Below are 15,086 nucleotides of genomic sequence, written 5' to 3' on the forward strand. Positions count from 1 at the left end.
TTTGTCTCAAACCAATTAGAACATCTGGATCAATACTAATCTTAGCAATCCACTAGTGTTGGTTTGTTAATTTAAGTTGTCCCCTAAAAAAGTAGGCAGGTAATTGTTTCTTGTTGTGCAGTTTGATGATCTATCCACTTTTAAAAAAAGTAAATTTTACAATAATTACGTTAACTTCATTGATTTGTTTCGGGGCAGCAAAGTAATTGTGTGGAGCTCAACATTTTTTTAGTGTACATTTGTACAATATCTTAAGCAATTCTATTAAAGGTTCAAACTTTTAAGGAAGAATGTGTGCAATCAAAACTAATGGCACAGCAAACACAGGGACAGTTCATCCAAAAAAATTAACCACAACCTTCATCACCACTCAATTCACAATACCTGTAACGATTGACTTCCATAGTAATACAAATACTATGGAAGTCAATGGTTACAGGTTGCAGCTTTCTACAAAATACCACATTTTGTATTAACAGGAAAAACAAACATGACTGGAACAAGAGGAGGATGAACATGATGACAGAATTTATATTTTTGATTGAACTATCTCTTAAAATAGAAAAAACGTCAGGTCACCAAGCGGGTAAGTCCTGTATGCTTCTTAAATTGTTTGATTTTTTACTGTAATGTAATAAACGTGCACCTTTTGTAAAGCTGATTTAGAACGTTAATTACCCCCCCCCCCCCCCCCCCCCCCCAGTATTTATAAAGGATTGTTCACTACAAACTTTTTAAATGCAATGTAATTGTTAGAGTCTTTTAAAGAATTCACATAAATTTCAAAGTCCTTTCTGAAAATAAAAAAGTAAGGGTGTTTCTTTGAAAATGTACATTTATGGATGTAAAATTTAATAAATAAATAATAAATTTACAATGAGAAGGATCTACACAGAGAGTAACCAAAGAATACAATGTTTGGGGAAATACAGAAGTTTGGGAATAAGAATTTTTTTATGAAATTGGAAAAGTCAACCGAAAACACTTTCCCAAAATAAATGGTTTAGAGTTTCATCATATTGAGTACAAAATTAGCATTTAGGGGAAATATTGTAATTAAATTTAGCTAGTTTGCTATTTATTGGGTAGCAATCTCCTCATCTACGTTACCACCAGTGTAGCATCCACCTGGATGAAGTGACAGCAGCCATTTTCCACCAGACCGCACACCACAGAAGAGAGAAGAAAGAGTAATGAAGCCAATTATGATATATGGGGACGGCAGGCACTTTTTTCCAGGGGTTTCAGTACAGCGTAACCGCTACTGCGTCATCGGGTGGGCGTGGCCTATCTGTGAATTTGCATAGGTCACGGATCATGCGCAGATTGTGAAAACAGCCGTTTGATTCAGATACCTGTACGTACTGCAGGGGTTTCGTGTCAAATGCCTTTTATATGCAGTACTAAATAGCTGTCCTGATCGCAGGTGTTTCATGTGAAGTCAGTGAATGTTATATTAAACAAATTAACTTAAGATACCTCTCAGATTACATTAATACTGTTATAACTTAAGATACCTGTCCCGATCCCACGGCTTTTGTGCCAAAAACTTTATATATCATATACATTAACATCAGATACCTGTCCTGATCCCAGGTGTTTCATGTATGATCACTTTTATATACATTAACATCAGATACCTGTCCTGATCTCAGGGGTTTCATGTATGATCACTTTTATATATATTAACATCAGATACCTGTCCTGATCTCAGGGGTTTCATGTATGATCACTTTTATATATATTAACATCAGATACCTGTCCTGATCTCAGGTGTTTCATGTATGATCACTTTTATATATATTAACATCAGATACCTGTCCTGATCTCAGGTGTTTCATGTATGATCACTTTTATATTATATACATTAACATCAGATACCTGTCCTGATCTCAGGTGTTTCATGTATGATCACTTTTATATATATTAACATCAGATACCTGTCCTGATCTCAGGGGTTTCATGTATGATCACTTTTATATATATTAACATCAGATACCTGTCCTGATCTCAGGGGTTTCATGTATGATCACTTTTATATATATTAACATCAGATACCTGTCCTGATCTCAGGGGTTTCATGTATGATCACTTTTATATATATTAACATCAGATACCTGTCCTGATCTCAGGTGTTTCATGTATGATCACTTTTATATATATTAACATCAGATACCTGTCCTGATCCCAGGTGTTTCATGTATGATCACTTTTATATTATATACTGTAACATCAGATACCTGTCCTGATCCCAGGGGTTTCATGTATGATCACTTTTATATTATATACTGTAACATCAGATACCTGTCCTGATCCCAGGGGTTTTATGTATGATCACTTTTATATTAGTTAACATCAGATACCTGTCCTGATCCCAGGTGTTTCATGTATGATCACTTTTATATATATTAACATCAGATACCTGTCCTGATCCCAGGGGTTTCATGTATGATCACTTTTATATTATATACTGTAACATCAGATACCTGTCCTGATCCCAGGTGTTTCATGTATGATCACTTTTATATATATTAACATCAGATACCTGTCCTGATCTCAGGTGTTTCATGTATGATCACTTTTATATATATTAACATCAGATACCTGTCCTGATCTCAGGTGTTTCATGTATGATCACTTTTATATTATATACATTAACATCAGATACCTGTCCTGATCCCAGGGGTTTCATGTATGATCACTTTTATATTATATACTGTAACATCAGATATCTGTCCTGATCCCAGGGGTTTTATGTATGATCACTTTTATATTAGTTAACATCAGATACCTGTCCTGATCCCAGGTGTTTCATGTATGATCACTTTTATATATATTAACATCAGATACCTGTCCTGATCCCAGGGGTTTCATGTATGATCACTTTTATATATATTAACATCAAATACCTGTCCTGATCCCAGGTGTTTCATGTATGATCACTTTTATATTATATACAGTAACATCAAATACCTGTCCTGATCTCAGGTGTTTCATGTATGATCACTTTTATATATATTAACATCAGATACCTGTCCTGATCTCAGGTGTTTCATGTATGATCACTTTTATATATATTAACATCAGATACCTGTCCTGATCTCAGGTGTTTCATGTATGATCACTTTTATATTATATACATTAACATCAGATACCTGTCCTGATCCCAGGGGTTTCATGTATGATCACTTTTATATACATTAATATCAGATACCTGTCCTGATCCCAGGGGTTTTATGTATGATCACTTTTATATTAGTTAACATCAGATACCTGTCCTGATCCCAGTTGTTTTGTGTATGATGACTTTAAATAAAAATAGAAAATAAATATGAGTTATGTTAATTAACTAAGATCGAGAAAGAAAAATTAACCACGATTTATTACAGAAAATGTGTTATTTATTTGTTTAAACATGACTGAATACCATATTTTAAACTACAAAAACACGGTTAATCTTACCACAACCATTATTATTTGGTTTAAAATGGAAGTACAAAAGCCCAGAGACAGTAAAACGGAGTAAAACGAGGTCAGCCGTTTTTGCTAATGAAATCTTTAAAATATAACATTATAAAACCAAAAAAATAACCTGTATGATTGTTTTTTCCCTCGTTATCCACCGCGGTAGGTTCTTTATCCATTATCATCCTGTTTGAAATGACCGCGCTAAAAAAGAACCTGTACTGCGCATGATCGGTGACCTCTCAGTATTGTTTTTTTTTTAAGGGGGCGTTTCCCAAACACCGACCGAGCCACGCCCATTTTACGTCGTGGTAATGAAACCCCTGGAATTTAGTGCATGCCATATGGGGACAGAGGCCAGTGGGTAAATTTGGCCAGGATGCCGGGGTTAAACCCGTACTCTTTTTCGACAGACATTCTGGGATTTTAGGGTATATGCTGAAGCATGCTAATAGGACTCTTAATTTGCCAGTAACCTGGGTTAAGCGCTTCCGGCGAACTGTATGCCAAAGGAAAAATCTGCACGTTTTTAAGGTCTGTTTTCTTTTAAAAATCAGCGATCTCCACTGGCTGAGTGATATCCGATATGAAGTGGTTCTCAGATTGTACTAGAAGCACTACATTAAATTACATTTTCCCCGCCATATTTTACCTCAGTATATTCAATGTCTGCGCTATCCTGCCGATTCTGACGGGTGAGTGCAAGTAAAAGGCCTTTTGTCTCGTTTTACGCTTGAACAACTAAATGTATGCCAAAGTTTATTTAACTGAATGTATTTTAATTACATTACAACATGAATGCTGTAAAAGGAACCGTATAAAATGGAAAAAACTCACAATAACCGTTCACCGGAAGTTTATACGTAACTTATATGGGAACAACACTAGCTCGGCATATACCCAATTATATTCATCTGTCTCCATATTCTACTGCATCCCAGAATATTACACAGCACCAAAAATGTAAAAAAAATATATATAAATATTTATATATTGAATATATTTAATATATTTTTGTGTATGGCAGACGGCAACTCGCCGTGACGCAGATTCCCGAGTCTGTGTAACTTGTAAGTTACTCCAATCAGGTAAGCCCTCTTCAGCGCTCGCCATGACAACGAGATAGCAGTGACGTGCCTTGTAAAAATTTGCATCTGCATTCCTATAAAGCTCGTGTGCTCTCTGTCAGCGTTGTCAGTTCGCTCGGTGTTGCTGTTTGTACTTGACCAAGGTGAGTTCAATACCGACGGTACGAGTGGAGCCACGCCAATCTCACGAAGTCCGCTTCGTGAAGCTTCACTCGGGCCCGTCTGTGCTGTAGTTCCTTGTGGTTTACGTACATAAACGTAACATCGCAAGGAATATTACGTGTTTGTTGCTCGAAATGTGCCGCCGAGCAACATCCAGTGAATACTGGCACGGCCTGGCGCCCGGTCTTCTCGTGCACTCCCTGGGGCGAGGCGGCCTTTGAGCCCTAGGCAGGGAACAAACAACCCCCGAGGACCCTCAGGGAAACACGGGGGGCCGGTAGTGGGACCTCGCTGCGAGGGTTATGGTGGGTGGGAGTAGCGAGGCCCACTCATCGTCTATTTTAAACTATAGTTTCAAACTTTAGTTTACTATAGTTTGAAATAGACACCATGGTAACTGTTATGATTTAACTTTATGCAAAGAGCCTAAAATGACCAAGAGCAACAGCCCCGGATTCCGCCATTTTGAAGTGAAAGCGATCGGCCGTCCATTGGATCTTATTGCTGTCGCGATGGAAAGCAGCTGCTTTGTTTTTATTTGATTTATTCAAAAAGCGCGTTATTGTTTCCCAAATTGTAGAGTGTCGCCTCTTGGTGATTCTATGCTCTTTGCTCTTTGTCTGACTGTTGTAATGTTTTGCTTTGTTTTTTAGCTAAGCTGTTGAGCAAAGAAGGACTATTGAAGAAAACAGTTGAAGACAACCGTGGGTTATATTCACGAGCGCGCGCGTTATAATGTTTCCGGGTTGTTTTCTGAAAGTTTGTCTTGTTTGCATGTCAAACTAAATAAACTATACTCTTTCTAAACATCTGTCTCGTGTTTTATTTGTCCTCTACAGCAATGCACTGTCATGTAAGTCTGTTGAGTGCATTTGTATGCAACATGGTTTGACAATACTGGAGTCTAACAAATAATGGTTGTTATAAATGTACCTTCATTAGTCAACATTTGGTGTAGGTAATAAAAAGTTAGTCAAGATGTCCCAAGACATAAGGGTTATGTTATGGTTGTTTCATAACTATATTTAATATTATTCTGTATGATTAAAACCAGCAAATTTTACTATATATTTAACATGTCATGAACTTACTGTTATTTTAAAATTTGCTTAATAAAATGTCCTAAGACAAGAATGGGTGTTGTTTTGGTTTTATGGCAACCTACATTAGGATTAAGGTTGACTACAGCAGGAATAGGCTATATCATAGGGAGTTTTTTAATGACCCTAATCAAGTAAAATGTCTTTTACTCAAGGACTTTTAGCATGCAAATTCAAATTTAAGTATATAAAATACAGTTTCTAACAACAAAATTTTGTCTTGTGAAAAAGACCAGTGTGTTGGTGAGAAAAAAAGTTATATCAAGGTATATATATTTATAAAAGAAGTTGAACAAGTTGTCATAATATTTAGTCTTTAGATCATGTGACCGCTAGATGGCGCTTAATTAAAAGGAGCGTTCATTTCAAAGGAGCGCTACCCTGTACTAAAATGGCGGCTCTATTGACGCATTCCTTCCAATAGAAAACATCAAGGTAGGCGACATCCAATGTATATTTCTATGGGAGCTAACTAGTATTCACGTCATATCATGCTCAACTCTTATTACTCTTTTACGCTCTTTGAGAGTCTTGGCGGGATTTCAGAATGATATTTAGGCAACTATAAAGAGTACCGTCTGTGTACCATAGTTACACAATGCAGCATTTAGCTTGCTCGTAAACATCGCTGTCTGAGCAGAAGTTTCATCATTTGCCCAGACTGTCAGATGCTCTTCATCTCATTGCAATTTAACCAATTTTCACGGTAATAACATGTGAATTTTGGTATCTTTTTTAGGTATTTTTCTGGCTACACTAATGCCTTAAAATATAACTAAGTAATTGTTTTAAATGACATTAGATTGTAACATTTAGCTTTTCCCTAACATTGATGTTGGTTGGATAGGCTACGTGAAGCGGGATGACTCGGTTTAGCTGATTTCACTATATTTATTTACCCCTTAAATGAACAGTCTGATCGTGGGTCAGCTTGCATGTGTGGGCATAATTTGACGTTTTTACCTAAAACTTTAAACATTTATAGGCCTGTTATTTAAAATAAAACGGAAATAAGTAGAATAACATGATTTAAAGCACTCGTTTGGCACTGAAGCCATGATCCGTCTGCATAAGCGGTATGCATCGTTAATAAAATTCATAATAGCGAAACTGCATTGTTATTACTATTAAAACGTAGCCTATATTACTGCCTTAGGTCAGTAACTTAGGCAGTAATGCAAAATAATAATAAATGTAAATAAATAGCCTAAATGAAAGAAACAAGAGACCAAAATCAGTCACCAGGTCTAGTGCCCCCCTATGCAGTTAAAGACTGCGCCCCCTCAGTTTTGACTTCCTGGCGCCGGGCCTGAGTGCCACCTTAAAGCCCTCGTCGGTGAGTGAGGATCACCTGTTAATGTCAAGCCCTGAATGTATGTAGGCTATTTATGTCTGTCTATGTTTCTATCTATCTCACCAATTGAATGCGCAGTCAAATATTTCTCATAACCTGCTGAGTGGAATTAGTCTGTATGATTTCAGATAATAACTCTTCATGAATTATTCTCTGCTCACGAAGTTTATCCGCAATATCCTTCACATTTTTAAACCTTTGAATGCAAGTAAATCTGTGTGCATCACAAAACAGATCATCAATCTCAGAATTCAGTTGAGGTTCATCTTGGACTAGCTTTAAGTGGACATGTAAATATTTCCATATAGGCTAATGGCCATCCACACAGGCGTCTTGTCTTCCTCTCTGTACTCATTTTTACATCATCATGACGTTTGGCTCAAAGTCTGTTCTGAATAAAAAGCCCTCTATGGTGAACAGATGCACCAGAAACCTCGAGAATTTCATTCCTCGTTTTCATCTAAAATGGTCTGAGGGGCTGATCAGAAGACTTGAATTGCAAATGGATCTCAATTATTTCTTACTGCATTAATAATAAGCCATTTTTTCATAATTGTGACAACTCTGTGTGTGCATGTGTGTGTTTCACCTGTGCTTCCCAAAGGGCCCAGCTCGATGTCCTCCAGGCAACAGTCTGAATTTCTCCAGCACCTCAGCTGGTTGCCTGCAGTTATAGCAGATGCCTGCAGATGTTGAGAAGTTGAGTGTTCCTCTCGCAGCATCTTTGAACCCTGCATCACCGCTTTAAAGTTTAGCATGATATCATCTTGCGTCAGCCGCTCCAAAGCTGCATCATAAGGGTAAAACATCACCCACTAAACACACACACACACACACACACACACACACACACACACACACACACACACACACACACACACACACACACACACACACACACACACACACACACACACACACACACACACACACACACACACACACACACACACCTGTTAAAAAAAAACACAAATCCATCAACATCAAGCCATCTTAGCGCACCATAAATGAACTGAACTTTTGTGCTCAACATAATAAAAAAACTTAAACAAGTTTGTAACAAGCGGAGGATGAGTAAACGATGACTGTATTTTCATTTTGGGGTGATCTGTCCCTTTAACCCTTGTGCACTGTTCAAGTTGACCTGCTTTTCATCAGGTTTTGTTAGGTTTTTGCCACATTGACTTATCACTATAACCACACTTTTTGACTGCAATGCCATGACAGCATGTAAGGGTGGGAACCTAGCATAGAGGGAATCTACCACACAAGTTTAAATGATTCAACTTGACCAAAAAACACATTTAAGGTGAAAATAATCCAGTGAGTAAACTAGACAGAGTGACATGCTGCTAGGCATTTGGTGTGAATCCAAAATTAGACATGTCATTAAGCTAATGTGTATTTTAAATTTGCAGTATGCACTATGTGTCTCCACTGTTGGCTGTTATATAATAAAAGTTAATCCAAATGTACTGTGTAGGGCTGCATGATATAGGAAAAATTGAACATCGCAATGCTATTATTCTTCAATGAATATTCATGAACAAAACATTATTCACCAGATGACATAATTAGACGAAATGGGATGATTATGTGGAGAAGTGCATCTGCATATAATATAAACTATCTACAAGCATAGATCAATACAATGAAATGAAAAAAAAAAAAAACATACAATTGAAATATTGGTTTATCGTTTTCCGAGTCTAAGAGTATTCAGGTACAGTAATTCCATAATAAAAACAATTCATTACAATTCAGTACAATTTCTTATGCTTAAATGTTTTAAAATAATTATACACTTACAGGCCTCAAAATCACATGGAAATGAAAAACTACCATCAAGGCATAACTTTGCATATCCTGCGATGTGACTTTTGCAAAAAATCACATTGCGATATTGATGCTGTAACATATTGTGCAGCCCTAGTACTGTGGATGTCTAAATACCTATTATTTCACATTTCTTGGGTGTTTACACAGAGAGGATAACTGTGGCATAAAAACTAATTCTTTGAAACATGTTTTGAGGCTAAAGCATGTAAAATGGAAAATGCAAAAAAGAATATTGAATTTAAAAGAATCCAAAAACTGAAAAAGTGCTTCTGCAAAACAAGTTGAATCTGACTGAAATATTATTTAACACATCTAATAAAAATTATAAAAACACAATATAATTACTGTAATCTAAAAAACTATATAAAAGGCAAACACATATGGAAAAGAAAATATAAAAACTGAAGTAAATCAATTAGTTTTCATTCACCAAAATAAAAGAAACAAACATTACAAACACTTAAAAAAAGTAGTATGCATTAATAAATTTGACAAAACCAATAAGGAAATACTAAAAGATCACCTAAATGAAAATGAAAAAGGAAAATCTATTAAACTGAATTCCAAATTTACATGAAGAACCAGTGTTTATTAATTCCAATAAATTGTGTTTCCTTTAAGTCAATGAACTAAAATTGAAAGAGGACAAACAACACAATATTACAATATTAATTAAAATGACAACATGAATTCTAAAGGTTTTGATAAAATGTGAATTTATCTCAGTAAACACAGACTCTGGATCAGTGCAGAATGACCTAATGGACATGTCAGAGATTCAACATTATCTTAGAGTCCAAAAAAAAAAATCCATCAAGGTGACCCACAACATCACCACAACATCAATTGGGGAAAAGTTTTTTTATTTTATTTTCACACATTCAGACTTTCTGCTTAATAATATAGTTTAAGAAAAGTATTGATTGCAAATTCTAAATAGGGAAATCACATTATTAGCCAATGACTTTCAAAGTACAACATTGTTTACAATCCATTATATAGTGCTGTGCTGAAGTTACACATGTGATTTCAGACCCAATATTCAATGGAGCGGTAAGCAATAGCAAAGTCCCTTTTACATTCTATACTACAGTCTTTGGCATAATCATATATTGTGTTACAAATTGTCATTGTCCAAAATTGAATGAATGCGCAAAATAAAACCAACTTTACCTCAATACAACATCACTAATCCGGTACAGTTAATGTTTAATTCAACATTCACTCCACCATCACTGTCTGGATGATGATTTTTAATGTCCAAATGCATCACAAAAACTCTTTAAAACAGTCTAAACAAACTGTAGAGTAGCAGTTTCTCGTTTATGCTAAACAATTCAATTTAAATACGAAGCTAATGTTTTTACGGGCTAAACTTTTCTCCATTCAAGCCGGGCTGCAGGTTAATTAGCATCACCGATCACGTTGATCAAAAACACAAACAAACATACCTTTTGTAAGCCTGCTTTACGGATGGGTTTCAATCCTCTGGTGTGATTTGTGGATTCAGATGTGTCCAGACTCCAAAAAGCGATTTAGGAGGTAAGTAGTGCAAAAACAATTTATTGCTGCAGTTACATGGTACGTTGTTCATATTCTCCTGGATTTTGTACACATGTGGTGGTCATCTTTTAAAGTATATGGTGGTGGTGTTTGTATCTGATTTTTATATAACCCATATATTCTTCCTTTCTTTTAGTTTCTTGAACTTTTTCCCCTTTATGAGCAAAAAGTTTTGGAAGTCTATAAGCTGTTTGGCATTTTTTATTTTGGCCGATTTAAACAGTTATAAACAACATAAAACAGAAACATTTTGATGTTCTGATTTCTATTGTATGTAGAAGGACATACCCTTTTCACAATGACGTCACTTTACATTCCTCTATCGGTAACGCAGTGTATTTTAAGTTTTCGTGATAGAGACTTCTCTGGAAAATTTACAACTGAAAACATTAACATTCCACATTGTGATTTAAGTCTGTTAAAGTACTGGAGATGTGTCCAAATGTTTCTCTTTCAATACTGAACTGCTTTCTGTGTTTAAAAGTGATTGTTTATGTTATCAAGAATAGGAGATGAGATGATATATGATAAGAAATAAAATGATATGTTTGCAACCTTTTCACTTATTTATTTGGTTTATTTCCTCAATAATTGAGTTTCTTTTACTTTGATCCTGCTATTAATATAAATGTATATTATTTCTTATGTGAATGTTCCAGCATTAGTAAAATTCTTTATTACATTTCCTCATATTTATTATTTACTAATCCATAAATGTTTATTTCAGTTTCTCCGTTTGAATGAATTAAGACCTTTAGACAGTGTGATGCTATCACCTACAGGGTGGTTTTAATTTAATATCTGTAAACCTTTTATCCTAATCAATAATGTTAGAAATAATTTCATTATCTAATAATACTACATTTTAATCTTAGAATTAAAATGCAGTCTTCTTATTGTTAGAAAACCACCATAGTGACCATCTAACCATATCTGTAGTAAATATACAGCTGACTGGTTCTCTATGGGGAGCTCTGTTTGTTTTACCTTTATATAGGTAATTTATTCATTAATTTACATTAAATAGGCTATTTTATGACTCAAACGTTGTTTGTAGGCTCAATTGGGGTGTTTTGTCTATGTTGATTAACAGCTACACTTCTTTTCGTTCAATATTTTGATAACACATTGATGTTTTAGCTTTCTGTCTCCAAGATTGCAATGCAGTTTTCTAAAATATCTAAATTGGACAATTAAAATGTGCTGTAAAAAAAGTGTAGGTTAATAACCATTTTATTTTTTACTGCAGCCGAAATAAACTGCTGGTTTTGTCTGGCCAGAGGAGAACTGCACAATGTAAAGCTGCAACTGACACAATAGAATTGTATAAAATGCAATATATGTTAATCCTATTTTGGAGTCCATTCTGCAGTCGATTCCACCCACTCCAAAATTAGGAGTCAAGAAAAAAACCTGCAACCGAACACCCCTAGCCACCACAGCATGTGCTGGTTTCTTTTTTATACGCATGTAAAAAATACCTAGTAAGTAGATGATTTCTTTGTTAGTCAGTTTGCAATTCCAAGTGGATTACTATAGTTCACCCAAAATGAACAATTCTCATCATTTTCTCAGTCAAAAAATTATATTTTGAAGAATGTTAAAAAACTTTGACCATTGACTTCCATAGTAGGTAAAACAAATACTACTATACTATACTATACTATTCTATACTATACTATACTATACTATACAAACAGGCCACATCCATCAAAAAGAAGTTCCCTTACTTTACCATTAGGTGGTGGCCAAACTGCACGTAATAGGCCTACTCTGACCACCCTTCACAATGACGGTTGGTCAATGCTATGGTATAATAATGTGGCATGTCGATGTTATTAGCGATTTTAAAGTTATGAACTCATTTTTAAGCTATAAAGATGACATGAAGAGATTTATTACTTTTATTACATGTTTCAAACAGGATGTCAAACAGTACAAAGGGGCATGCTAAAGGCCATTGTATTATTTGGAGATAACTCAAAAAGAGGTTTCATTCAGTATAAATCATTCTGTTAAAAGTATGTAAAAAAGTATATTCCAGCAGAAGCCAACGGGATACATTCTCTTGATTTCAATACAATACATGATTAGATTGGCAAACTTTAAAGGCAGGACAGTAGATTTAAACACTCATCAGCATGTGCTCTGTCATTTTCCCAGACTCAACACGAGGAGAAGGTCTTCCAGAAGAAGAGCTTGCACGGAGACTTATCTTTAGAAGGTTTATCAGACTTCTCCCACAGTTTGCCATTCAACAATTCAGCGTCAAGATCAGCCAGTTCTTTACTGGTGAGGTTCAGCTCTGCCACATATGTTATCATCTTCAACCCATCCTCTTCCTTGGACAGTATCTAGAAGATAATATACATTTCTGTGGACTTGGGCATTGGATCACAGCTATTGATTTTTTACAGCAGTACCAGTATTAAAAGACTGCAGTACAGTTATTTTTAGCCAACAAAACAAAGAACCTAACAAATACTAACCAGCATGCATTTGATTTCTCTTTGAAATTCTTTAAATAAGAATCTCACCTCATTGGTTTGTGATTGTTTATCTTGTATAGGTAACGCCTCGCCATTCCAGATCACAAAGACCAGAGGAAACAGACTCAGCAGAACCCGCATGAGGAACATGCTTCTGTGGAAAACATCACGATTGTCCCATTTAACTCCCATTGTCATGTTTGAGAGAGGTACTGTACCTGCACAAAACAAATTGACGCAGTACGGTAAAGGTATGCCATTAGGATGTTCCCTCATTAGGTGACTTAGAGGGCAAATTAGTAGGCGTTCTTATTGCATGCACATTTTTAAAATAGGTACTTGTGTAATACTAAAAGTAGCCAAAGCAAATAAACCAATTGATTTCATACTTCTTTTGAAGAGTTATTTTTATGATTTTAACAAAAGCAATGCCCGCCTGCTCTAAAAGACACCTTGAAGTCACCTTAACACAACCACAAACATGCATAAAGACAAAACATGCTTGATTATATACATACATCAGCTCTTAAATGAAGTGTTGGTCTGTGGGATTTGTCGGTTCAGACTGCAGCATCTCTTGTTTTTGTGAGACCTCATCTGTAGTCTGACTCCTCCCCAGTCGATGCATAATTAATTGGCAGATGGGTCAAAAGAGGGTGTTCACTTCCCGTCTGGCTTTCTATGCGCTGAATCGCCACAATGAGTCAGCATCATTCGCCTGAGACTGGCACTCAGCTTTGGAGCTCTTTCAAACAATATATTAATACGTTTAGCGCATTTCACCGACTCTCTCGACGGCTGGAGCATTTACAAACATTTACTCAGCCTTTACTTGTTTCAAGCCTTTAAGAGTGTATTTCTTCTGTTAAAACACGAAAGAAGATATTTGGAAGAAAGTTGGAAACCTGTAACCATTGACTTTCATAGTGTTTGTTTTACCTACTGGAAGTCAATAGTTATGTTTTTTTAACAATTTTTCAAAATATCTTCTTTTTGGCTGAGTAAATGATGACATAATATTCATTTTTGGTGAAATATCCACAAAAACACAAGAAGATATTTTGAAGAAAGTTGGAAACCTGTAATCACTGACTTCCATGGTATTTTTTAAAATCTACTAGAAGTCAGTGGTTACAGGTTTTTAACATTCTTCAAAATATCTTAATTTTGGCTTAGAAAATTATGACTGTTTGTTTTGGGTGAACTATCCACAAGAAAAAGATATTTTAAAGAAAGATGGAAACCTGTAACCATTGACTTCCATAGTATTTTTTTTATCTTCTAGAAGTCAGTGGTTATAGGGTTTTAACATTCTTCAAAATATATATTTTTTTCGGCTAAGAAAATAATGACATAATATTCATTTAGGGTGAACTATCCACAAAAAAGAAGAGATTTTGTAGAAAGTTGGAAACCTGTAACCATTAACTTCCATAGTCATTTTTTATCTACTAGAAGTCAGTGGTTACAGGTTTTTAAAATTCTTGAAAATATCTTCTTTTTGGCTGAGAAAAGCATGACATAATATTCATATTTGTGTGAACAATCCACCAAAAGAAGATATTTTGAAGAAAGTTGGAAACCTGTAACCACTAAATTTCATAGTATTTGTTTTAAGTTCACAGTAAAATGAATATTATCTCGTTGTTTTCTCAGCCTTGTTTCCAGCCTTCATGAGTGTCTTTCGTCTGTTAAAACACAAAAGAAGATATTTGGAAGTTGGAAACCTGTAACCATTGACTTTCATAGTGTTTGTTTTACCTACAGGTTTTTAACATTCTTCAAAATATCTTCTTTTCGACTGAAAAAGGATGACATAATATTAATTTTTGGGTGAAATATCCACAAAAAAAGAAAAGATATTTTGACGAAAGTTGGAAAACAGTAACCAATAATTTTTTTTTTAACTACTAGAATTCCGTGGATAAAGTTTTATTCACATTTTATTAACAAATGATCAGATGTGCTCCAATATTAGACACATTCAACTCAAGACTTAAAACACATCTGTTTAGCTGTGCCTTTA

The 15,086-nt window shown here is 35.2% G+C and overlaps 1 protein-coding gene and 2 long non-coding RNA genes across 4 annotated transcripts; 1 reads left to right on the plus strand and 2 right to left on the minus strand.

Moving 5' to 3' along the window:
- Positions 1-1,594: 1,594 nt before the first annotated feature.
- Positions 1,595-3,663, minus strand: LOC141380511 (uncharacterized). Its single transcript, XR_012398585.1, has 5 exons — positions 3,215-3,663; positions 2,792-2,973; positions 2,305-2,732; positions 1,759-2,058; positions 1,595-1,640 (listed from the first exon to the last, which is right to left on the minus strand). It is a non-coding gene; the product is annotated as an uncharacterized lncRNA (long non-coding RNA).
- A 2,513-nt stretch (positions 3,664-6,176) lies between these two features.
- LOC141380512 (uncharacterized) lies at positions 6,177-13,447 on the plus strand. Of its 2 annotated transcripts, none has more exons than XR_012398586.1 (4): positions 6,177-6,250; positions 7,774-7,969; positions 12,735-12,863; positions 13,141-13,447. It is a non-coding gene; the product is annotated as an uncharacterized lncRNA (long non-coding RNA). The 2 variants fall into 2 exon arrangements; XR_012398587.1 differs by having other exon boundaries at positions 6,186-7,151; positions 13,141-13,269.
- On the minus strand, positions 12,462-13,645 carry sst6.2 (somatostatin 6.2). Its single transcript, NM_001128784.2, has 3 exons — positions 13,579-13,645; positions 13,109-13,278; positions 12,462-12,925 (listed from the first exon to the last, which is right to left on the minus strand). Exons 2-3 carry the CDS (start codon positions 13,256-13,258, stop codon positions 12,737-12,739), a joined length of 339 nt encoding a protein of 112 aa, NP_001122256.2. The 5' UTR covers positions 13,259-13,278; positions 13,579-13,645; the 3' UTR covers positions 12,462-12,736.
- Positions 13,646-15,086: the final 1,441 nt, after the last annotated feature.

Source organism: Danio rerio, chromosome 23 (assembly GCF_049306965.1).
Source record: "Danio rerio strain Tuebingen ecotype United States chromosome 23, GRCz12tu, whole genome shotgun sequence".
Classification (NCBI taxonomy): domain Eukaryota; kingdom Metazoa; phylum Chordata; class Actinopteri; order Cypriniformes; family Danionidae; genus Danio; species Danio rerio.